Source organism: Colletotrichum chrysophilum (assembly GCF_026319265.1).
Source record: "Colletotrichum chrysophilum strain AFK26 chromosome Unknown scaffold_249, whole genome shotgun sequence".
Classification (NCBI taxonomy): domain Eukaryota; kingdom Fungi; phylum Ascomycota; class Sordariomycetes; order Glomerellales; family Glomerellaceae; genus Colletotrichum; species Colletotrichum chrysophilum.
The window spans coordinates 21,435-46,465 of NW_026517536.1; the positions used below are offsets into that span (position 1 = coordinate 21,435).

The window sequence follows — 25,031 nt, forward strand, 5'->3', positions numbered from 1 at the left end:
ATATGCCGAACAGCAACATGAAGCCAAAAGCATTCAATATGAATGCGTTCTCTTAACTCGAAGGTATATCGCATACATCTCTTTCCACTCCGCAACTCCTCAGCTACGTAGCGACATCACCAGGGGTGGATCGCAGAGCGTATTTGCAGCGAAGAGCGCTACCTCCGGGAGACGGCACCCGTCGGTTGGGTCCGCGACACCAAGATTACACACAAGATCTCCTGCACTATGCCGCTGCATCAAGAAAGCACCAAAAGAACCATTTTGCTTGTGAATGAACAACGATGAAGGATATACTAGCCTGTTCTGTCCCCTCTTGCACAGGCATCCAAAACCTCCGGGCTGTTGGGCTCCTCGGAATCTCGAAACAATTGTCCTCGCCCTTTCCGGTTTCATGGAACGACTGGCGAATCAGTCAACGAGTCGGCCACTGAGATTTTACAAGGGAGAGCGGAGGCTTGCCTTGATTTGACACCCTGAAGGTATGCCAATGACCCGCTGTTGCTGTGAGCAGCAAGGATCTCAACGAAGACCTTTGTATGACTACCGCAACCTCCATTCAACCTTCATGGCCTCCACTCCAAACAGAAGAGACTCCACAGATGGCCCGGCTGTTTATATCCGAAGAAGAAGAACTCACGCTAGGAGAGGTGTCGCTCTGTGTATCAAGTGAGCCACAAATCCATCTGCTCCTTTGGCAAGGAGTCTAATAAAGATTGCCTCATACACAGACATAACATACTCCTCCTTTGTCGCTGCTTCCTTCGGATCACTGAACACGACTTTTTGCTAACCCCCTGAGATAGCAAGACCGTTGCCAGCCTCTTCACAGCCTCGAAACCTTTCATCAAGCGACATGTGCTTGCAACCTCGGCCTGTCACACCTTTTGCTATTGGAAAGCAGGTTTCATGATCACTACGATGCGTCCGAGACATAGTCCACCCAGACCACTGCGCCCTGACGTACCCGTGCCCGGGATACGGTACCCTACAATTCAATGCATGGTCCCCGATTCTCTCCTGAGTGCGCCAGAGCTCCTCGATCGGGGTTCGAAGGGTTTGGAGGGAGCCGGCACATCGCCTCCAGCCACCTTCGTCTGGAATCGGCATGTACACCTTTGTCGGAGCCTTGGAGACCACTGTCGGTCACCGATTCGATGCTCAGCGTTTTGTGTTCCGGGCGAATGAAATTCTCATTACGCCAGACCATCCCGGTCGCGGTCTTTTCATTCTCCACGAGACCGGTTGCAGCCGCGAGTTTGCCAACAACGACAGCCGCAGGGTCTCTCGGTTATTTATTGCCTTTCTTCGCTGGGCTGAAGGAGTTTCGCTACATGTCAATGCGTTTTCTCCCCCACCAACTCGCCTTCTTATCCGAAAGGGCTCCAATAAACCGATTTAAAATGACATCTACCATTGCATAAGCCCAACAGCACCTATGAAAATCTTACTAGAATCGTCTGAATGAGTTCTCATGTTGGAATACTTTCTGACAAAGTGACAGTCTCGGCTGTGGGTCATAGGTTGCGCAATGGAACCACACGTTGGGCAAGATGAGTTCCAAAATCCACAGTCTTGCAGAATGGCTACCGAAGATCACCCTCGAGAGGAGGTGGCGAACCGGAGCGAATGTGGTGTCTGAATGATGTCGTGAAAGAGCTTTCAACCGACAAGACAGACCCGGCTGAGCGGTAGCGGTGATATGAGAGATATTGGAGGAGGGCACTGCGACTCACAGAGATTGCGCGCCTTGGTCTACAAATTGGCTGGCGCTGGTACAGATTCGACCTTAATTTCTCTGCTACACGGACAATTGCTGTGACAAATGATCGCACCTGCCTGCAAACAATGCGTGAGACTTCGCCGACGGATAGACCCTGCGTTATATTCCCATTCAGGCGTATTCGACCGTGTCGTCATCGCCATCACCGAGGGGGGCATTTCTTTTGCCAAATGTCAGGGGACAAGAATACGGCTATTCCGCCGCGGCTGCGTCCAATATCTTCGGCCATATATTTCGACAGCCTCTCTTGTAAAGCTTTACTGCCCTGCCTGTTTGTAAGCCTCCGTTTTCCATTCCTGTTCCTGTATAGCGAATCCCCATCTGCTGCAGAGCATATGCCATCACTCAGTCTATCATTACTGTTTACTCTCATTCTCGACGCTCGGCTTTCTAACCTCACAGGCTGACATGGGTGCCACAGACAGTAGGAATCATCGACCACATGAGACAATGTTGGGCCGCGGCGAATGGCGAAGGGTTTGACTTCTCCCACTGCAGACAAGACCAAGTCGGGGCGAGAATTTCACCTCGCCACATCAGCTATAACAGATATCCAACGACCTTATCACATCATCCACATATCCTCTTTTCAGCCTGCCGAGAACTCCCGCTATCAGCCCCATCGTCGCGTCCTTTCCCGAAAGGGTCGTTCTTTTCCAAACCTTCGCGCCCCGCCAACACCTCTTCTATCCCAAACCACTGGCCACACCGAGCTTTTCGAGGGTAATGATGTCCGGTGTGTCAGAGAATCAGCTTACGCCACAGCAAAATGTCAGAAGTTCTCATGTTCCACCTATATTAGTCGAGACCGTGGTCGCAATCGAGGAACAACACCGTGCCTTTTCAACACTTGGCCCCTTGTGTATCTCTCCAGTAGTTGTGGGGTTTCCGCCATCTCAGTCATGGTGCGCAATCTATAACAGCTACAGCCAGGACAGAGCAGACTCAAATCCCTCTTTGTTCGCAACACGCGCCGACGCTTCCGCTCCGCATCCTCTCGCAGCACGTGCTTTTCGTCTTTAACGTTTGGAAAACTGAGCTTTTGATTTTCAATCTCTCATCTGTCGCTCGAATCTTCCAAATCTCGCTCGAAACTCTTCGAAGAAATTAGCACCGCAATGAAGTCCATTAGCTATTCTAGGATGCCTCTGCTGGGCCGGTTGACAGACTGATCTATCGTCATACTGTCCTTGAAGAGGTCTCCGCCCCGGATGAGATGCTCATTCGCAACAACGCTGCGGCGCTCATCGTCTGAGCCTCCAGCGGTTCTTCTGAGGTTCAGAGCGTCATCAAGGTGTTGTCCTCGCACAGTAATCCAGTCGCCGTATCGTGATGCATCTTGGTAGAAACCTTTAGATCATGTTACGTAGAGGTGAGGACCTCAAACCAGGTCGTCTCTTCATGTCCACTCCTTGCTTCTTGTCGATATTGCACTACCTGCACCAGCAATTCACAACCCGGAAAAATGAAGCAAGACCGGATGAGTACATTGGCCAGCACCCCTTCTTTGAACTCTCCAGCACACACGTATCGGTTCACGCATTCTAGCTGCCCCTCGCTAACTCTCCATCAGCAGCCGATTGCAGCCCATCGATACAACATCTCTGTTGATAGTTTCAATTCCAACTGTCAAGCCTCCGCGTCAGTTCGGTTTATAAGTGTAGCCGAGGAATACGCGCAATCTGATCCGCAGCGATGCAGGGTGGGACGTCATTGAAAGAGCACCGCGCTCCGCGTCTGACAGCTGGTTTCCCACGAGTCTCATGCGAGTCAGACTACGATCATGCTTCCGGCTATTGGCGTTGACATCCAAATTTCTTCGAGAACGGAATATGAAGCCTACCCTTGAGAACACTTTGCTTGTCTCCTCCACCAATACTCAGCACGAATATCTCATCATGGAAAATCAGTGTTCTCCCATGACACAGGCATGGGAAGGCGTCTTTGCTGAAGCCTTTTGGTAGCGGAGCAAACTCCGGTCGTAGGTCGCGGCTCGCTGTGAATGACGCTGGTATTGTGATATGCGTACATTGAACACATCACGGAAGCTGTTGCCTGCTTCTTGATGACCCTCATTTGCCCCTGATGAGCCTCTGAACATAGCATTTGCCATCCGAGTCAATATGGAATGCCTCTTGGGGCCTTCGTTAGGAACGGCATCAGTCTGGACTTTGGGCCAAAACTACAAAGTATTTGTTTCCTTTCCAAGGCTCAGGCTCTACTGGGCTGCAGACAACCCAAGCCCCTTGAATTGTGTTGAGTGCAACCGGGCGCTGCACTCTGCGTTTTGTCGCAGTCATCTAGCGAAAACCCTCATCATACGACAGATCTGACGGTCTAATGGCTGACCATGCCTTTTAATTGCGTTGTTGTCTACTGTGAGTTCGCGGCACCTTTTCCTGTCTTATAGCCGCCAGGAAGTTCTCATACTGCCTGCTCCAAATCTTTTCAATGCTCATATATGGAACAGACTGGTCCAATACTTTCCTCCGATCTACGTGCTTGATCATTCCAGCCATCTATCCCGCCATGATTCTTTCAGATGGAGCCTTTCCAGGTCCGAACGTCCCAAACTCGGCCGCCTTACTTCTCTCATCGCCTTCTCCAAATCACTAATATTTCCGGGACTGTCGTATTGATAACGTCTCTACCGCACACCTTGAAGCACTCTCTTCCCGTCACAGCAGACTCAGAGGAATATTCCGATGCATATAAGACAAGGCAGTGCTGCTTTCAGATAAGCTTCTGCAGGCTCGGAAGCCATCCGATGGCCATGTTTGATGCCGCGCAGCAAAGTGGTCTTTTCTGAAACCAGCCAAGAGCGTGCTGGGATACAATGAAACACACTCGACGAGACCACAATACCAGAAACATCTCAACACAAGGCGTGAGCTGCAAAGTCAGCTCTATTATTTAAGACCTCACAAGACCTCACACCTCCTGTGCCAATTTTCCTGAGAGCGGTTGACAGTGTCAACGCTCGGTGCACTCCATCGTCTGGTAACAGCTGATGTAGTCTAACAGTTGATGTAGTCTTTGTCGCACACATGGAGAGGTCCCTCCATGTCTCGAGAAAGCGGAAAGTAGCTCCATGAAAACTGCTGGACGCCCCGGCTACTATTACCTGACAACAATCTGACAACCTAGTAGTCCGACGGCATGAAATCACCTTGATAGATCAGCCTGTCCTTTCGCTACCACGAGATTATGTAACCGAATGCAGAGGGGTTTGGCCCTGCAGCCTTGCCTTCTTTGCCCAAGTTTGTGATCCTGTGTTCATATCTCATCGTCTTTGACAGTATCTCAGGACAGGCGGGACACTCTGAATGTTGAGGCGTTTGCCAGAACCAGGCAAATCAGCAAAGTAGTGTCCGCGCTAATGAGGTGATTGAGCTCGACCATACGGCTCCCAGGCAGCCAAGCTTTTCCTGATAAAGGTTCAGCCACGATCGACATGGGATAACTGCCTTCCTATGTGGCCGGCTCTGACACAAGTACTGTGACCGACTAAGAAAACAAGACGCAGGAGGCTGCTGCGGTATGAAAGAGAGCGAGAGCGCGAAGTCTTGGGAATCTTCCGGCTTTTCGGGGCCAAGGGCGCATTGCTAGGCTCGGCAAAATTGAGGTATGGACATGTTACCAGCTGAAGTTGAAGTCGGGGGGCGGCTTTTCAGACCAAAATAGTGGGTCAGCGGCATCAAAGAACACCGGAGTCATGAGACCATCATCTGCCATCCAACGATCTGGTGCTAGGCAGGTTGGGATTCAACTAGGAGCTTCACATTGGGTTTCTGAATGAAAGCTCTCCGGCTGTTAGAACAGGATGCTGTGGGTTGATAAGAGAGGTAGCCTGAGATTTAAGTCACATATTGTCTTTCTACCTCTAGAGAATGGGATTCAACGAACCGCGATTGTGTGTTCGCTTGGTTGTTCCCTCCCCGAACACTTCATTCCTCGTTCCTTCCTCGGACGCTCAAATACCCACGCGTCGCGTTCGCGCGTCTTCGCAAGTTGCCTCCGCGATCTTTTCCACAGACCCGCACAAACTCACGTAGGATTTCTTCCATCATCACCATTCTCATCACACTTACTTCACATTATCTCAGCCGCAACTTCCCTTGCGCCTTCTTCGCGCCACCAAGTCTAACGTCCGCCTTTTGTTTGAAGTTCTGTCGTTCTATCCAAGTATCTCCAACATGGTAAGTAATCACGATCGCCACGCCTGTGCAGAGCATCCCATACTAACAACGTTCAGTCTTCCTCCCAAGCGACGAAGAAGTCAAGCCCAATCAAGACCGTCGCTGTCAGCCTCCTCGAGAGCTTCACATCCCGCGACGAGTCCCCCGATCCGCTCTCCCTGCCCGGCATCACCGAATTCCACCCGTCCAGAAAGTCTTCCATCACAGACGAGCCCCGAGCCGGCCACTGCGACCCTTCCGAACCCTCCGACCCCTACGACCATGATGACAGCACCAGCGACATGAGCGTGAACTACGACAGAATCTACGCCATATCCGTGTCGTCCGATGAAGTAGATCCATCCTGGGTCCCTCGTACGACCCATAAACGCTCACCGGACCCCCCCAAGCGACCGATGCGACCGATGCGACCGACCAGCAGAAGACCCTTTGATCCCTTCATCCCCATCAAAACCAGGAAGACTGCATCAAACCGAAGACGAAGAAACAACAAGTCCACTCCGCCAGGCATCCTCCGCACGTCTTCGGCCATCCCTTCTTCGACAGTTCCCTCGGCTCCTGTCCAGCAGAGTGCGTCAGCTCCGAACATCCTCATCGCACACGAGTGGCGCCCCGCCGGCCCAGTCATCAGTCGATGCGTCAGCGTCGACTTCGAAAAGCTCGATGATGGCACTCGAAACAGTCTGATGCAGGGGCATCTGAAAAACATGGAGAGGGTCGCGAAGTGGATTAACGTCACCGAGCATGAGAGAATCAAAGATCTGCGAGAGAAGCGAGCTCAAGAAGAGTTTCAGGGGGAAAAGCTACTTTGGTTTGATTGAGCAGTTATGGGTTTTCTGTGGTCTTTCAAGTGTGTTCCACCGGTTGTCTTGGGTCTTGTTGGCTTGTGGTCTGGGAGGATATATGTGGCTGTTTGAATTGTAGCTTCTGAGAAGGTTGGCATGTCTTGTTTGTTGGCAGTTGGGATCCGGTTCCAGACGGATGAAATCATAAATTGTGTTCGACTTTCATTGCATTTTGACTTACTCCATCTTCAATTTCCATGACAACGAATTTTAAGTGATCAAACGGCGGCAGAAGAGCAAGTACGTCTGCGGAAATTCTCATAAAACAGCATGTTTCCCGCGGCAATGGGCACATTCATCTCCGCATCCGTACTCCGCTAGGACTTCGATCGTCGCATAACTCGATGAGCCGAAAGCGCGCCTTGGAGCAATTTCATTTATAGCATTTCCGTCCAGCAAAGTCTACCTTGACCAACAGGTCCGACTCCAACGAGAATGTGCGACCTTGGAAATCCCCTGAAGACTCGAATAGGTCCGGCGTCCAAAAAGTATGAGTAGGTTGGTCTCGAATGCTTGATGCGGACTCTGATGTATGTCCTAAATATGATGCAGGTTGATGTTCTTCTTCTCTTCTAACGTTCCTTTTATAATCTGCTGCCTGTGGGCGCACCTTCTCAATGCTGTATGACTCTGACGGGAAAATTGATGTTCACATCTTCGCTATCGCTAGGTGCAATGAAGGTGAAGATGAGCCTAGATTCATAACGTGCCTGCTTGGAAGGCATTATCGGCGACCGGCCAGGCATTGTCTGACGCTTACGGGAAGCAGAAAGGGACAACATGCGTGACTCCGCGGCCGCCTCCGGCGACATTCGTCGGACATCATCCTGAACCCAACAGATACACCATGGGACTCATGCTCGAAGTGGTGACTTCACTCAGGCACCCTCAAGCATGAGCTCTTCCGGAAGAAGTCCATTGTCTGTTGAGAAGCTGTCGGTGTGACGAATCTGGTGCTGGTTTTAGGTCAGAATGTTGGTCATGTTGGCAACAATGTTGTTCTTATCGCCAATAGTGATACCCAGCCTTACATTTGTCGCAATTCGCCACTTGCTCTACGCAAGAAGGTAATATATTGTACTTGGACCACGGCACGTTTGCATCTCACCATGTCTTGCCATGCGTAATTCCAGGTCTCTTGCCTCTGCACTGTTTCTGCTTACGGCTCTTTTGCATTATCTTCACCGTCACTACTCTTATTGTCGTCGTACATTAAATAGGTAAACATATCGACGGTATCATACACCCTTTTCTTTTGGAAAGCTTTTGTGTCTTCTCAAGTGTCCGAACCACGTCAATCCCGCGACAATTCCTAGCCTTCTGTTCACAGTCTGTTCACAGTTAGATTATTCTCGCTGAAGCATCCAAATTGCCTCGTCTCTGCATTCTTTTCGCGACGCAGTCGGGCAGCCTACATATTCCTCAATGTCGGCGTGAGCTCGATTATCGCATCCCCGTAAGACGTTTTGCTTCCCTGCTTCGATTCCTTCTACTAAAATAGGTATTTCAGCACCCCATGCTGATCTGTCAATGGTGCACCCCAGTGATTCAGCCCAAGCTGACTCCTCCTTATAATCAAACTTTCCAGCTCCGCTACGATAAAACACCAATGCCCCGGGTCTTTTACATCCTTGATTATTGAAGTTCCGATATTCTAATTCCGAGCAATGCACTGAGTCACATCCGTGTTATGCCTACGAAGACCGGGCTCAACTTGTCAGTCCGCATCACCAACACAGCATTGCTCACAATAAGAGAAAGGTGGCGACAGCTTGTGAGGGCGAACTCGCCGTGTCAAATATTACCAGGCAGAGTACCAAAACCTGCGTGGGTATTCAACATAGGAAGAGCAATAGCATCAAATTTGGGGGAACTGTTCAAAAGATATGCATTCAAAGCTATTCGGATCAGGCGTAAGTTGATCTTTCTTCCCATGAGCTTGCAGGACGGGTCAGATATCCCTCTGGTTCTGCCAGAGGCTGACGCTGGGAATTAAAAGGGAGCGGAATTGAAAGAATTGGAGTAGAGAGATGGGATTACGATGGATTGAGAGCACTATCTTCAATCTTCATGAACCGCTACAATTAAAACCTGAAGCGGGAAATACATCAGCTCTGAAGGATAGACGCTCACCCCTCCACAGGAATATCTGCCGTTCCTTACGATTCATTCCGCGGAACAGATGGCACTTGTTGTATGACTGATCCTTAACGTACTACAAATCGTACTATCTTTCTCCACTCATACTGTTCTGCCCTTCTGATAGGCAGACGGTCAGTCATCAGGGGCATCGCCGGCCAGATATTGTTACGCTGGAAGATTTCGTTCTTAACGCCGGTCCTGTCTGTCCATTTAAATTTGCAGTACAGTGGATTGGTTATTCAGCAGTCACTCCGAACTTGCCTCCCCTCCCTCAGATGCCTCCTGGATGGTGGTCTTCCAGTGCTAGAAATAGGCGCAGCCGCCTTTACAACGGCGCACTTCCCCACAGCTCATCACAAGTGAATTGTCCCCCATAAGCGTAATAGACTGGCCGAGCAAGCCTGAAATACCACAGCTGAAAGATGCTGACAGAATGTAGTGGCTCATCTGCTCAGCTCACACCGTCGCCGCAATTTGCTGCTCGGGACCATTTACCCATGCAGGCTCCCGCTGTCTCCCGCCCTCGAAGCAGGTCTTTTGAACCAGTAACCCCTTACAACATTGGACTGTGTCAGTGTTATTCAAAATTGACCGACACTGTGTATCTGAAGAGCCGTCGCTAGGCGCAGAAGACACACAGAAACTCAATGTCGGAAGAAAGCCAGTTGAGACGTCGTGAGCTACAGCTTAGACTGGCATATACTGTTGCTTTTGATATTTACATGAATCAAGAATGTTGTATAGACAGCATTCTGTCATGTAACATCGGCCAAGTTGTCTTTCGCCATTTCCAGGTGAGCCCACTAGAACCTTGCCATCGCCAACTTTCTTGGGATCAAGGATCGGTCTCCCTGATCGATTTGATCCGCTTTTGCTGCGTTCGACCCCGACATTGCAACACACTTCCTCGTCCCCTCAAAAACCCAACCTTTCTCTGCATTCTCAATCCGCATACATCTCATCTTCTAAACTAACCACCGACGCAGTGATCCTAGCTAAATAGGTCTGTCTACATGACCAGCGCCTACGACGCTCCCTTCTGTTGCCTTGTGGCCTGCCAATTCAATGTTGGAAGGCTGATTTTTGCATTGGATTATCAAATCTGACATGTCAAGGAGGACTTGTGTGTTTGGTTCTATGTATCCAGACTACATCAAAGGGACTTGTGTCGAAGAACGACAAAGCAGAAATTCTGACAAATCTTCAGGAAGGTTTGTAATCTCTAGGCTACGAATGGCCGCAACTCCCCGGCCTTTTATCATGCAAAAGCCAAAGTTCCAGGAATCCTCAGTTGCCACACGGTATATGGATTACATTGATCCGGAAAATTAGTCTCCTTGGCTCTCTTTCTCATCAAAAGCATTTCTTCACCGCGGTTAGCCAATCCTAGTAAAGGGTTCTCGGAGATAAACCATTGAGGTTGTTCCGCGCCCGGCTACGTCTCACGCTGTTACAACCTCTGGCGATCTCTGAGAGGGCCTGAAGTGAATGGTGCCAATATTCATCCTAGTATCGGGGTGCTCCCTCGCTTCTCCAAGCCTTTGGTGAGACCGGAGAGCTCTAAACCAAGCCCAGCCATTCATCCCCCGATGACCGTCTTCCGGTCGCCGACGACATCTCAGAGCAAAGAAAACAGTGCACGGAGACAAAATTGTTGAGAGCCGGAGGAAGCAATATATGAACCAAAAGAATCAGCATGTGGAACGCGTTACAACACTGAGGGGAGCCAACAGGAAAGAGGCTGCAAGACGGGTGCAGTGAGCAAGATTAGCAATGTTGTGGACAAAACGCGTCGACGATCAGGTGGGTTCGGGACACAAGGAGGCGCAAGCTCAAAGGTGACATCGCTCCGACGTGAGCCCTCATTTGCCTCTCTTTGGATGGACTGATCGACAAGCAGCTTTCACGGAGACCCTCAATAGATGCAACAGATGCAAGGAGCCAGTGAATGGCGACTCAGGCTAGAGGCTTGACCAATTGGGTAGACAGGTAGAAGGCAGAGCGACACCAGCAGTCTTTCAATGCTCCCACACGTCGAGGTTGAAAGGCAGGGGCTGTAGGCAGAGAGACGAACCTTGAAACCGATTAAATCACAGATCTCCTTACTTTATTCCTTTGCTTTGTAAACCCATCCAGCCCGTCAGAGATTCTATATATCGACTCATCTGGTCTCGGTTCCGCACACCCGCTTCCATGTGAACGCAAGCTTGGTGGCTTGATCCGGCACGCCCCCGCCTCTGATGTGCCGAGGTTCTCTCTGGAATCTGACTGTCTATGATGTGAAAAAAGACTGTTGTGAGGAGAACTATTTACAATCTGCACGAGGTGGCAGTTGTCAGGGTGTATGTGTCCACCGCGCGGCCAATTAGAGAATGTGTGACCACGCGTCTTGGGGCTTCAATATTGGGGTGTGTGTGAGGAAAGACACCAAGGCGACGACGTGAAGGTTTTGGCGATAGCTCAGGAGATTGTGCCCAAGATTGGAGACAGCATGAGATGTGAGGAACAATGCTGCCCTGTCCCTGGACAACGCTGTGCAAGGCATCATCTCTGCAGCGGAAATGCCACATGGCGTTGTTTATGAGGGGTCCTAGAGCATAAGAAGTTATACCATCGGGGTCTTCCTGGCATATCGGGCCATTCGGCAAACACACCACCCCCTCCGTTCGGATGTGTTGTATTCCGACCAAGAGATCCAACTTCTGCTAAACAACCTCCAGGATTGGCAAATACGCGCAAGTCTACCTCTTCTAGAAAAGTCGGCCGTATTTGTCCAGCATGAGGCACCTCAATTGACACTGCAAGAGCCACTCGGGCCGAAGAGGGCATGGGAAGCGATGGATCAGGAGAAAGCGACACTGGCAACAGACGCATTTGCCCGAATTTACCGATGGTGTCAGATATAGTCGCTATGGCACGTCTGTTAACTTCAGCCTTGGAGAAAAAAACGACAGATACGGCGAGTAGAGGCCAGTCCGCCCAGAGACGCTTGGGGTGCCCATCAAGAAGCTCGATTTTTGTTGTGGGAGAATGAGATTTTTATAGCGTCATAAGTGATACGAAATATGGCTATAGGTGTCTGCTTTTGACATGTTGGTCTGATCCAAATGTCATTGTTCTCCCCAGCCATCACACTTCGCAACCTCGTCCACCGTGTTGTAAGTCAGCAACAATACCCCAGTGTAAGCCTCCTCAGATCTCACAGGCGTGCAGCTCTATATCTAGAGCCCTGACATGCCGCCTCGCCAAGCACGCAAGTGGTACTTTGCAAAGGTCAAGAAGAGTCGGTAGACCTCCATGAGAAGACTTGCCTCTGGAAAGGCCATGGCGGACGCTCTCATCACCGCTGCCGACTCCGCAATGCCAGTCCTGATGGATGCATGGTTGCAGACATGGTCGATTGAAACGCTGGGGCGCAAGCTTGTGAAATGTCTTGCTGATGCGTCACGTGAGGCCAGAAGCTGACCGATGTGTGTTTTGGCCAGCCGCATCCGAGGTCAGCTCCAAACCAGCGGCAAGCATAAGCCAATTGTTTGAAACACCAGGCGTTGCCCGCAGCATGATGAATGCATCGTGTGGACATTGATGTCACGATAGAGGAGGAGGTCGGCCCGGAGATCGAAGCCGAGGTGGAGGGTAGACCCCACGAGTTTCGTTGGAGAATAAGGCCTCTAAGCACAATTCTGAGCAATCTCGCGGGCAGAAGAACATCCGTTGTGGTCTTGATGGAGTGGGACTTGTCTGAGGAAGGAGAAAGGGAAAGAGACGCTGGCGTGGTGAGATCGCAAGTATGGGATGGTTGCGTTGGTTGGCTTTGGTTGTGGCCAAAATGACCGTGACAAGGATTCGGTCGAGATTGGAGGTCTGGCAACAATCAGGGTGTTGGAAGTCTGAACACCAGAATGGAAGAGGTGGGGAGGTCGCATGGTGAACGAGAGGGAAGCCGACCGCGAGAATTGGGAGGCGACAAAGGTACAGGCACAATGTGGAAAGAGCGAGCGCTTTTGGGTGCCTTCCTGTTGTTGGTCTTTCTCCCAATTGAGAAAGAACCTTGATGGTGGGGAAGGTGACCAACCGGTGACCCGTCCTCTACCTTCCTGACCCAAGGTAAGGAAGGTACTCACATCCGTTCAGCAGGTAAGGTTCAGCAGGTCGGTGGAAGGCAAGGCACGTGCCGACGACTCGGCCAATGATTGCAGACCACTCGATCCCATTTATGGGGCTTGTGTGAAATTTCCCATGGGAATGCTGCCCTCGTGCCTCAAGACCCGCCTCTCAAGGTACCTAGTGTCGTCCGTCCCTGAAGATGCTTCGAGGTCGTCTTTTGTTCTCCTCCACGCAACCATGCCTTGCCGCATTGCCCTAACGGCTTTTCCCAGCAAAGAAAACCGCCGCAGACTGCACCGACTCGTGGGATCAAGCCAGCAACTGCAGAGGTAGGTACAGTGGTACTCTGCTGGAAGGCAGCCACCCCGCGCAGGCAGATCATCTGCCCGGGTGGGATATGTAACGGAAGACACGTACGTGGGTCCCTCTTGTGCTTGGCGGTGTGTTTGCATAGATCAGTGGCAGGCAGCGACGGCGAGCCTGCCCCGTCTGACCTTGGTTCCCTGCCGTTGCTGCTTCCATGTCAGCTTCATCCGGGTGCATGAACCCCACCTGACTTGTCCGTCTCCCGCTATTCCTTGTCCCCCGGTCTCCCATCCACACCCATGTCGTCGCCATCATCCAACGTCAATTCTGCACCAACGCCGCCAACTTCTTTTCCGTACAAGACTTCAACAACGCCAACGCAAATCGCCCTATCCTTATCACCAAATACAAACTATCCGGCATTCTTAACGGCATCTCCAGATACGATTTCTATCCGGTGTGCGTATGGGTACGTTGCTGCAATTGGGCCTCCTCTATTTCGAACATGTCGAATAACACAACCACAGGCCACACGGCTACCTTGTACCAAGGCGACAAACTGCTTGCGTCTGACGGCGAAAACACGAACCAAGCCCACCTCTTGGACCCAATGATGTTCGACTTGAAGACGGCCCATTGGACACAACCTCTTCTCGAGTGCCTCGTTCCGAAAGGACCAGCATGGTTTGCTGCTGTCCGCCACCAAGGATAGTTCCCATCCTGATTGTCAAGCACCGATTACGGTGTTTCTCATCAACATCCAATATTCAACATCATTTCCCCAGTCTTTTCCATCATCACCATGGACCACAGAGATAGCACGATGTGGCTCGTCTTGCTATTGACGCCGGCATGGCGGAGGGAAATCCCGCAGCTCGCCCAGCCCAGCCAGCCTAACCAAGACGGTCGTCCCTAGACCTACCAGATTGCCTCGGAAGTGCAGGGCGAAGGCCGACTCGGCGAGCCCACGCCCGCTCTCTGCCACACCGGAGCTGGAGTCAACATGGTCATCAGCGAGGACAAGAACGCAGAGGTTGAGGTCGAGACCATCATCAAGACTGTCTAACCAGAGCCCGCGGTCGTCCTCGACGTGAGAGAGGAGGAGCCCACGGGAAGCGGCGGACAGGAGGTAGACATTAACTGCCACTGCAGGTTCTGGGTGCATACTTCTAGATAGGCCGACCTCATGGAGCAATGTATCAATTCTTCTGACGATCCAGAGCATCTTCGATCTGCTTTCTGTTGTGATTGTCATGGACGTCTCCCTTGTCCGCAACGCTACTGCCACTCGCCGTCGACACTGTCTTCTTTTTGACGTTTTCACTGTATGTATTCCCTATCCTACCCCGCCGCACAGCCAGCCAGAAATCTTCAAATATCTGTCATGACCGATGGCAATTGTCGGCTGGCCGTCGAGGCACTTGAGCAGCGGTACTTACTTTTCCAAAGGTGTGCAACATGGTTATTTCTTCTGCCGTGCACCCACCTTGACGGAGGAGAAATGTATGTATGTGGACTTTCTGGGATTCTCGACTGTCTTTCTAACGCCCAAGACTTTCAGAGACAGCCATTCTCGCGGGCGCGGACTTTCACTCACATTCACGTGATGTTGTCACAAGCAGCAATTATTGCCAGCTTCCTGAAAGACTTGTTGAGCCAGGATTCCCCAGCAGGGAAGTATACGCCTACCCGTTATCAGGAATGAGGAGCAAAACGCCAACCTCGAGCAATGCAGCCTTGGAAACCCACGAGAAACCAGTTCAGGTGTTCATTTTTCTGCCCTCTTGCAGGGTGGATGAAATGCCCCCTTACGGAGGGCAAAACAACAGCAGGAAAGCAAGCCAGCGGAGGAAACGTTATCATGGAGATGTGATTGCCGTGGGTCTTCAGTGAGTCATCGGACTTCACTCGTATACTGATGTACCTGTTCAGCTTCAACCTGAAGTGGAGGGGCTTCGAAACAAGGCAATGGCTTGGTGGGTTCATGGCGGCTCATCACCATCATCTCATTCTTGGAGAAATATCTCCCGCGCCATTTCAATTGATGGAAGCGCAGATTTCGGCACGAGGAGTATGCTGTGCTTTCAGCTCAATTTGATCATGACCGTTCTGTGGCTTCTGACACGTCAGCCACACGACTCGGCGCCAAATGCAGCACGCTGGCGATTTGCGATGGGCCACAAAGAATTCAGTTCTCTTCAACGCCCCGGTGTGAGATGGCTGTTTTCATTCACACGGACTTACAACCCAAGCTCCAGCTCCAGCAAGACCGCATCACGATAAGTCATTGCTTTCCAATTCTCTACCGGCAGCCATGAGCACGGGGTGTTCTTGTTGCCAAGACATTATGCGTATTTGTTGCAAGTCAACCTTTGATAAGTCGGGCAAACGCCGTGAAAACACCCCCCTCAGTATGGAGGATCTGACGGCTACAACGGAACTAGGGAACCAGCGGGAACTAGGGACGGACAGAACACACAGCAGCTCACGGGCAGGATTTGGAGGACGTTAGGAAGAGGAGTGTATTTTAGAGTATATAGCTTGAGCCTGCGGCCCTTCACGCCATATACCCTTCGGGAGGTCGGCCGCAAGGGCGGTTGCGCCCTTGCCGCCTCGGCGTTAAATACAACAACAACAACAACAACAACAAACGCCGTGAAAGAGTCATGACAGAAAGCTAAGGAAGGCCTTAAGACTACTTATACTAGCTTGTATTGGCAGCTAGATGCAGCAGATACCAGTGCAGGCATTCTTTTAAAGGCGTAAACGAGCAGCCGGCTGTGGGATTAGCAGCGTCGGGCTGTTGTAAAGATGAGCTTTGCCGAGTTTGTCTTGGACACAATGATTTGGAAGCAGCGATGTTTGGTCCGAAGATTAGTTGCAGGGGATGCTGGTTAAGTCTCATGCATCTTGTAAATAACCTGACCATAATCTGACGATAATGTCTCTCAAGCAAGATTTACGCCATATCAGGCATTTCCACAGTCGCCAAGCGTCGGGCCACATCAGACGTGAGAGAATATAATTCCCATCAGCCGAGGTTATTATCGGACTCGTTCCGGCCAAAACGAAAACGATTTAGGCTCTGGAGCAGCCACTGTTATTCAACACGTGAATCGTGGTTCTCCTGTACGCACCGTGTCTAGGCAACCAATGAGTCCAGGCACCTCCTCCATCAGTGCGACTCTGGCAGCTAAACAACCCTGTCATGCCCCCTAAGCAAAAGCAAAACGCCCTGCACCATCTTCAACCACCGACCGTAGCAATTTTTCTCGCAACAGCATTGCCTCCGAACACAGTCTGAAGCGATCGTCCACTGACGCAATCTCTCAGAACGTTGGACCTCACAGCCAGCCAAAACAGGACATTCTTCCCGCTGGCGTAATCAAACAGGATCAGTTACCACCGATGAGACTGGTTGGCGAGAAAAGACGCGAGGAGAAAGAACGGGGAAAAGCTAATTGTGTCGGCTGGTTGGCTTGGTTGATTGATAGATGTTGTAGGTCAAGCAGGATTGCCAGGTCAAGCAAATTCAGCTAGTCAGGCAAGACTTCCGTCTAATCAGCTGAGTGAGACACCGGAGGAGAGATGATGACGAATCGAACTATCCCGCATCTTGCACTCTTCCCCGGTTTGCAGGACCTGGAGGCATCTATCTTCTTCTCCCTGTCTTCCATGGTTGATGTAAAGTGTGCAATGGGTTATATGGTACGTGGTATGAAAGCATTTGCAAGTCTAGCATCGCCTGTTCACGAACGAGAGGCGCAAGCTTCAAGCAAGAGCAGACATCGAGGCAAAAATTGATGTCAATATGGTATGTAGAATGGAACCTTGGAAAGTCACCCCGCCAAGTTCGTATGAGCTCGATAGGAGAAGGTCCAAAATGTTCAACTGTACGTGAAGGCTTCTAAACTTTCAGGTAACTTTAGTCCCTATTCCAGAACAGTATACGGCTTCTCGTTGGTTTATAGAGTGGTAGTGTAGGCTTCGCTGAGAAAGGGTAGCACGCAGGAAAGTCCGGAGTCGGGGGAAACCCTGGCAACAAACGCCAGCCGCTGGAAATCGTTAGACGAGGGTGGAGAGGGTAAATACCTCAAACAGCTCATTTCCGTGGATATTTACGGCATAAAAAGAGTCGATCTGCCCGGCGACCTGTTCACTAGCTTGTGAGAGTGCTGGGCGAGGTCAGCAGTAGCGCCTTCCGCGAAAGTTGCAAGTTGAGCTGCAATTGAGATCTACACTGAGGGAAATGCGTCCCTGACACAAAGAATCAATCCCCTTCTCGTTGATAGAGTGCATTAGTAAGTATGGTGTGCATTTTCCTGCCAACTTCCAGGTTTCCTTCTACTGTACCACGTCTCTTAGAAGATAGCAGGTTCATTGCCAACCGAGTCAACCATTTCTCGATGGCGCGTATTGAATGTTCGGCAATGACACAGGCCTTCAGGGCACCAGACAACGCCATCAACGGCGACTTTGTAAAGCATTAAGCACTATTTGACCCTTTGAGCCTCGATGATTGATCTTCTTCATAGCCATGGAAAGCATGATCTCCCTAAAAATTGTCATATGATTCCTGACCAGCAGACTGAATGGCCCATGAGGCTGGAAGGAGATGAGATGCTTCGCTTCAAGATTCGATGGATTTGACGGCGTGGAAGTGCTGCTGATGTATGATATGTAATGGCCAGTAAAGGTTGCGACCGTGATGTAGAATTCATCCCGGTTCAGCGAAAGCATAAACCGATGATGTGTTTTGTCGAGGGCTTCTTGCTCGTCAGACGGTGGACTTTTTCGCCGTTAGTGAAAACGCACACGGCCAGCCATCCACGGAAAACATCCCCGGGCACTCACTGCTGGTTGTCCATTACAAACTCCTCGTAGATGATGGCAGCCATCTCAGCCGTCTCCTCTCGGCATGTGGCGGCCAACTTTTCAGCCCGACAATATGGCTTTAACTCAAAGGGCAGGAAGCCCCTTTTGTTCCGAAAACCGTCATCGCCGACTTCGTAGAAGGCCCCGTCGGTGCGGGCGATAAAAATTGGGGGAGGAGATGGAGCGGTGCCAGATGAAACCGGGCGTTTGCCGCCAAAGCGATAACTGGCTTCCTCGGTGACGACTTCCAGGTACCGAGTCCACACAAAGGTAAGATAGTGTGGAAAGAAGGCGTAGAAGAAGCTGGAGAAGAAGTTGGACGTTTGTACTTCGTACTTTGTGCGGGGTTTCCGAAGAGATATTGTTGACGATGATTCCGGACGACCGGCCACCTGCGCAATGGGCTCAGCCTCACTCTCCCCGCCAGAAGAAAAGGCCGGGGATTCAGGGGGCGAACGGGTCGGGGAGGCGCTCGCACAGTCTGCTTGTGATTCTTCAAGCGGCGTTGCGGGGCTCTCCTTGACGCGGACCTTTGAGGGCGTTTCGAGTTGCTGTGACATGAGTAAGCTGGTGATGTCTACAATACCTAAGTCCAGCTCTCTAGAGAATGAAGGCGAGAGTGGAGGTTTATCATAGTCGAGCGGCAGGGCGCCTTTGTTTTTGATGGCATTATGAGGCGGCGTGCCTGGCACCACCCGTTCCGGCGCAGTAGGCTTAAGCAGCTTCCACTGACCCAAGGGTACGACGAAGCTACTGAACTTCGGCTCGATCGCAGGGGCATTCACAAGGGATTCATCGGATTGCGGGGCTGGGGTTATGTTGCTCGAGCCACAGATGTCGTCGAGAAAGTTATGAAACGTGTCCGCTTGACTGAACCCGTGTGTTACAACTTTATTGATCAATTCCGTGAAGTCTCCGATGAGGCCGGTCTCATAGAGGTTCTTGGTCGCTTCCGAGGCGAGCTTGTCGGGCAGCCAAACAGCACGCAGTTGGAGAAACGCGCTGTGGGGTATCTTGAAGCCTGATGTAGGCTGAATTTCGCCGAGTGTCTTGTTGCCGATGCCCTGCTGAATGACCTGGGCTTTCCATGCTGTCAAGTCACGAGGAACCGGAGGCATGAAGCGTGATCAGCTTCGGAGAAGTTGAGGACTGAATAGGACTGAATTGATCCACCACCGTTTGAGGGATCACGATCAATCGGGGTGGACGCACGGGCCACGAACGGTAGAAACCTGGTTACATAAGCTAGGAGCCTCTGACTCAGCTGCTGCGCCTGGAGTGCTCCACCAGATGACTAAGGTGGTGCCAGCATTAGCCACGTGACCAGGTGACACTGGTTACCTGGTGTGATGCTGCTAGGTCTGTGCTTTTGGTTCCAAGTAAACAAAGCGCGTCTGTGCCACTCTCAAAGCAAAGCCTACAAACCACTTGCTACCACCACAATCAGTCAATCACCAAGCATCAATCTTGCGCCCTCCCTTTCACATCCATCTTCCTCGACTCCTGCCTGCATTCAGGCACAGCCGCTCACCATGAGCATTGTTTCCGCCAGCGACAGCGGCAGCAGCAGCAATCCAACTGATGTCTCTGCCAGCAACCGCTGTGCTAGCAAGGTCTGCGCAGCACTTGTCGCCATCCAACGCTACGACGACTCCATCTTCACCAACCCCATGCTAGAGAAACTCGGAGTCTACACGACAAAGAACCACGACCATCCACGGTGGCTACCACATGCGTCCTCCGTTCCATCTCCCTATCTCGACCGCAGCACTGCCGACCACAATCCAGCCCTGCGTCCCCCCCAGAAGCTGCCTTGGGAAGCAAACCGCACCGCCCTCGAATGGGCCGCGCATTTCTCCGAGATGGCAACCCTCCTGGCGCGACCAACTGCCGACATCCCCCAGCCGGCTGCAAAACCTCCCCCAGACTCGTCCGCCCGTCCAAGCCCCCTCAATTGGGATAACCCGATGGAGCGATTGCTCGCCAAGGGAGAGGCGTATCCAGATTACCAGACTTGGCGTTGGAAGGCGACGGCCTTGCTTCGGGCGAAAGGTGAAGGCCCCAACGGCTGCAGATCCGTCGGCTGCATTGCCTTCGACGACTCCTGCGATTCGCTCCCTGCACATCTTCCATACAGACGAAGCGAGCTTCTCTGCCTGGTCACCCTCGTCTGCCACGCAATGAGCGGCAAGCCTGTCAATACACCCATCGCGGTAAGGTCATCTCCGCAGGACTCTCTCTACCCTCTGTCCTGATCCTTTCTCCCTGGATTCCTCAGTGTTTCTGTTTGAGCGTGTGCTAACTTGCTCTTTCCTCACATCGTAGGCCACCCTCCTCATGTTCACAACCACCACGCTCCGAGTTCTCCAGATGCGAATCGATCCAAACGATCATGACGGTCCCGACGGTCCCAATTTGTACATCACGACGAGGGACACTCTTTCTCTGGACAAGATCACATCCGAAGCTGGCCACGGCGATTGGCTGCAAGTGATTTCGTGGCTTCGCTTCCGCTTCGCCTCCCACCAAGCTGCGCCTTCGGAGGAGCTTTTCCCCAAGGATGAGGGGTCGGAGACAGCAAGCGATTGTGGAGATGACGGTGGGTCTCCGTCTTCTTCGCGGTCCGGGTAGGTCACGAAGAGTTCGTCCTGTTGCCAGGCTGGTTCAGGCCGTCGAGCGGACCTGACTCTCTGGCTGTGGTTCGGTGTTTCCGTTTGTGTTTTGGTTTTTCTTTGGAGCAGCCAAGGTCTTCTGGGAGCAATGTGGCGTTGTTGGTTCATGGACATGTGGATGATACCCCCGTAGGCATTACTTGGCGTCATGGAATTCGAACCTGGCTTGAAACAGACATTGATCTCACTGTGATTCTCCATACCGCCTTGCTCTTGCCTCTGTGCGGCCGCCCTGCTTAGTCGAGCAAAGTATCCTCTCGTTAGGAGTCGTTTTGTCGGCACCCGCACCGCAGCTTCAAGCCACCGCTGTCAAGATCGAAGGCGCCTCATTCAGCAATCCCTGAGCGAAGCATGGCAGCGAGGCAGGCGAAGATGTCGCTCTCCCCGAGCCAGAGCTCGTCCGTCAGCCAGATGGACAGCGCGGCCTCTTCCTGGTCCTTGACGCAGACGCTCTTGACTCGTCTCTTTCCAGCTGACATGGCCTTGGCTCCGGGCCAATTCTCATGGCAAGCGAGTGTTGTATACACTTCAGAGCCGTAGTTTCAGCCCAGCTGTCTGTCTCAGCCGGATTGTTACTATTTGCCCTCAGCGTGGCGGAGACGCAAGCTGGAGAGTTGTGGTTTCCTGTCTTCATGCGGGGCAACCAGGACTTGTTGCTATTGGGAATACGATCTCCGGCCGAGCTGTGGCCAGCTGACAGCTACACCCTCGAGGAGCTTCACGTTGCCGGTGCTGCTAGACGACCTGGTTCCGACCGGTCTGCTGACTTCACATCAACTTGGGAATACATAAGATGCTTTCTGTTTGCTTGATTTTGAGCATTCAGTTGCTCTGCGTCGACCAATCTCATCCAAGACCTCGAATCCCAAACCACGTTGATCGAAGCCGGAGACGGATGAAAAGGAATGCTCGGGCATGCGCGTGAATATAGCTAGGCCTGTGTCACTGAAATTACCTAGAGTTGAAAGCGGGACTCGCAATTAGCGACGACGTATCCTGCGGTGCGCCCCGGTCATCATCTGATGAAAGTAGATAGAGAGGGCGAGGCCGATGTTGGCGGAGGATACGTCTTGGACCGCATGCGCAGCCAGATGAATGTGTCGCCGCGCTGGAGTTGGTCGACTGCGATGTTGAAGATCTGGACTGCTCAGCCGTCCTGGGTGGCATGCGGCGATTCCTGAACGCATTTGCCGAAATCACGCCGTGTTTTGCTCAGGCTGAGCAGCCGGCTTGTTCGCATACTTTGAGCGCATGAACTTGTCAGTTGGTGGCCTTTAAGTCAACGAGGTTTGGGTATTGCAAATCTGTGGGGTGCAGTCAACATGGACATCTGAGTCAGCACATGTCCATGAAGGTGTCCGTCACATTAGGTCTTGCCGTGAAGCCTCTGGGGAGGGAGAGGAGACGACAAGAGCATCACTGAATCCGGCGCCGGGCCCGAGGCCCAAATGCCGGCCCGAGTCCCCACTTTGCAGCCAGGCGCGCCCGGCCCTCGCACAGGAATCAAGCCACTTCAAGCCACTTCACGCAGCTTCAATCCCTCCGCCTCCACCTCTAATTGCATCTGCATCTGAATACAGAAAACTGACCAAGATATCAAAATCATTTCCACTCACCAGTGATTTCAACCCCCATGGAAAGGTTCATGGAGACTGGGCTGGGCATTGAGATTACTTGAACACGAAGGAGATCCCGCCTCCAAGCCGAGGGTGCAATATCGACGCGTTTATGAAGGGACCGACAACCGTGAAGAGATTGAAACGATGGCATTACTCTCCACAAGACTCGTAGGGCGACCGGCCAGACGGTGAAGGCCCCATACCCTGACAGACCGTTTTGACCAGCGGGCTACGCCAACGCGTCAATTCGCTGTCTGGTCAGGAATGGCTAAGAGTCCTCTAGAGAAGATTGAAAAGGGCAATGTGGAGGACTAAGGGCTGATGAAAAGAGATTTGCCATCCAGGCAGTGTCTGCTACACGCATATAACCCGTAAATCCTACCAAGATCCCCTTGATTTCCTGTATTAAGGCGACTGAACTTTTTGTCCGCCTGCTATCGTCGCCCTTGTCGTCGTCCTCGTTTCTGTCGTCGTCCTCGTTCCTGTCGTCGTCCTCATTCCTGTCGTCGTCCTCATTCCTGTCGTTTTCATCACTATCGTTGTTGTCAATATAATTGTCGTCGTTGTCTATCATCGGACCAAAATATGGAGTGCGCTACAATTGAAGTTATAGGGGGCACAGGGTAGCAAAACTCGATGGCAACGCGAAGAACAAATGAAATGAAGCAGCAATCACAGGAAGGAGCACATTTGACAAATAAATGATTGTTCCACGCTATTTATCACTCCGTATGCTTGGCCAAAAGGATGCGCGAAACCTGTCATGCGAGCTAGCCTCTACCTCTATTCTCTCCTCTCTCTTGCCTTTTCCTGATCGAATCCGTGCCGGAATGCGCCGACGTATGGCGCGTGCTTGTTACACGGTGCGTCCAGACAGGTGAACTTGGGGGATACCGAGCGGATTCCCAGACGTTGTTATCCATCTGGGCGCCGTCAATGTTGCCGACCGGTGCTTAGTCACCGATTACCATATGGTAATCTGGTAATCTGGTAATTTCACCCACCCAGCCATGCCCAGCCCACCTGTTCATCCGGCTGGCCTTGCCAGCAAGATCTGATACATCCGTGAAGACGGGCAATCTAACCTTCTTCTCTACCAGGGCCCCGAGCGGAGACTGACAGCTTCTGCTGAGCTGGCTGAGCCGATGAGGCAGGACGAGCCAGCTTGGAGACCTCAGGCGCCGCCTCCTTCTCCACAACGATGGCGGCTTGCAGATTTGGGTAGTGTTTGCAGTAGGGCGGGTGGGGTATTCTTCTTCCCTTCTAAATTTTCCTTCGCAGTTTGCCGCCTGGAGGCGCACCTTGTTGACTGGGCGTGATGACGTCTCCCACCACGCCGACCATGCGGCGCGGGAAGTTAGGGTCAACGACCCAAGAGATGGTGTCAAGTGTTGAATACTTCGTGGAGAACAGCGGTAAGCCTTGCTCGTCCTTTCAGCCGGGACCCGTCACCTTCGGCTGTGCGCGTGTGCGGTCCCAATTCGAAAATCATCAGGTCTGAACGATACGCCCAATGCTTGTTCTCGCCGCCAAATGCAGCCCATCACCTGCGGCTGTGTCCAATGTGCCGTCTTCAAGTCGAACATTATCAGGTCTGAAAGATTCATCCAATGGTCGTCCTCCTGGAACGGGCCCGTCACCTGCGGTTGTATCCCAAGCCGCTGCTGTCTAATCAAACAGACCCAGGTCTGAAAGATACGCTCAAGGCTCGCTCTCGCCGCTAAACGCGAGTGGTTTGTCGTCTGAGTACAAGGTAGCCGCGTGGCCTGTATTTGGTTGTTAGACGAAAAAGAGGCTATGGAATCTACGCTGCAACCACGTACCGATTAAAAGAATTCCATGGCACCTGTTGCATGGGAAATTGAAAGCTAAAGCTGAAATTTGCTGCCGAGCAATGGTGGTGTGGGAGAGGGAGCTGCCCCCCGCAAGTGTACTGTCTTCGCTGAAGATGAAGTTCGACTTGGGGACCAGGTCAGCAGTAATCAAAGCGACAAAGCAGTCGTTTGAGGTGACGAGGTTGAAACTGGGAGCTCTGGGATTACGGCTACATGGATCCTGCGAGGAAAATGTCGCGTACGCGGTCTTCGCTGACGACAAAGACGGACTTGGGGACCAGGTCAGCGGTAATCAAAGGCTGAGTGCCAAAGTAGGCGTTCAATAATGTGCGAGGCAGGCTGCGGCTGAACCCTGCGAGGAAAAGGCGGCGCCACCTTCAAATACCCCAAAGATTGGCCATAGAGGTTTCTCTGCGAGCCATCCTGGCCCTCACATGTTTCCCCGTCGGGGTCATGCGGCAGTCAAAAGGGTGTGCCAGTAGGCGGCGACATGGATTTGGATGGACAAGAATTGATGGAAATCAGGGTGGATGGATGGGAGATGGATGGAGGGATGGAAAGGTAGACATGGTTCGCAGCACCGGCCGATACCCAGGTTGAGGGGGCAGGTCCGCTGTGTCGCTGCCTTCCGCTGGCAGATGCGAACAT

General features: G+C 52.0%; 4 protein-coding genes across 4 annotated transcripts; 3 read left to right on the top strand and 1 right to left on the bottom strand.

The window, feature by feature from the left end:
• Positions 1-5,979: 5,979 nt before the first annotated feature.
• COL26b_013700 (uncharacterized protein) lies at positions 5,980-6,803 on the top strand (the record flags this gene model as incomplete). The annotated part of the gene is made up of 2 exons (XM_053186294.1): positions 5,980-5,982; positions 6,039-6,803. The coding sequence occupies 2 exons, from the start codon at positions 5,980-5,982 to the stop codon at positions 6,801-6,803; spliced, it is 768 nt and encodes a 255-aa protein (XP_053029758.1).
• A 7,381-nt stretch (positions 6,804-14,184) lies between these two features.
• On the top strand, positions 14,185-14,448 carry COL26b_013701 (uncharacterized protein; the record flags this gene model as incomplete). The annotated part of the gene is made up of 2 exons (XM_053186295.1): positions 14,185-14,290; positions 14,321-14,448. 2 exons carry the CDS (start codon positions 14,185-14,187, stop codon positions 14,446-14,448), a joined length of 234 nt encoding a protein of 77 aa, XP_053029759.1.
• A 3,784-nt stretch (positions 14,449-18,232) lies between these two features.
• COL26b_013702 (uncharacterized protein) lies at positions 18,233-19,375 on the bottom strand (the record flags this gene model as incomplete). Its single annotated transcript, XM_053186296.1, has 1 exon — positions 18,233-19,375. The coding sequence occupies one exon, from the start codon at positions 19,373-19,375 to the stop codon at positions 18,233-18,235; it is 1,143 nt and encodes a 380-aa protein (XP_053029760.1).
• A 414-nt stretch (positions 19,376-19,789) lies between these two features.
• On the top strand, positions 19,790-20,888 carry COL26b_013703 (uncharacterized protein; the record flags this gene model as incomplete). Its single annotated transcript, XM_053186297.1, has 2 exons — positions 19,790-20,470; positions 20,583-20,888. 2 exons carry the CDS (start codon positions 19,790-19,792, stop codon positions 20,886-20,888), a joined length of 987 nt encoding a protein of 328 aa, XP_053029761.1.
• Between the last annotated feature and the right edge of the window lie 4,143 nt (positions 20,889-25,031).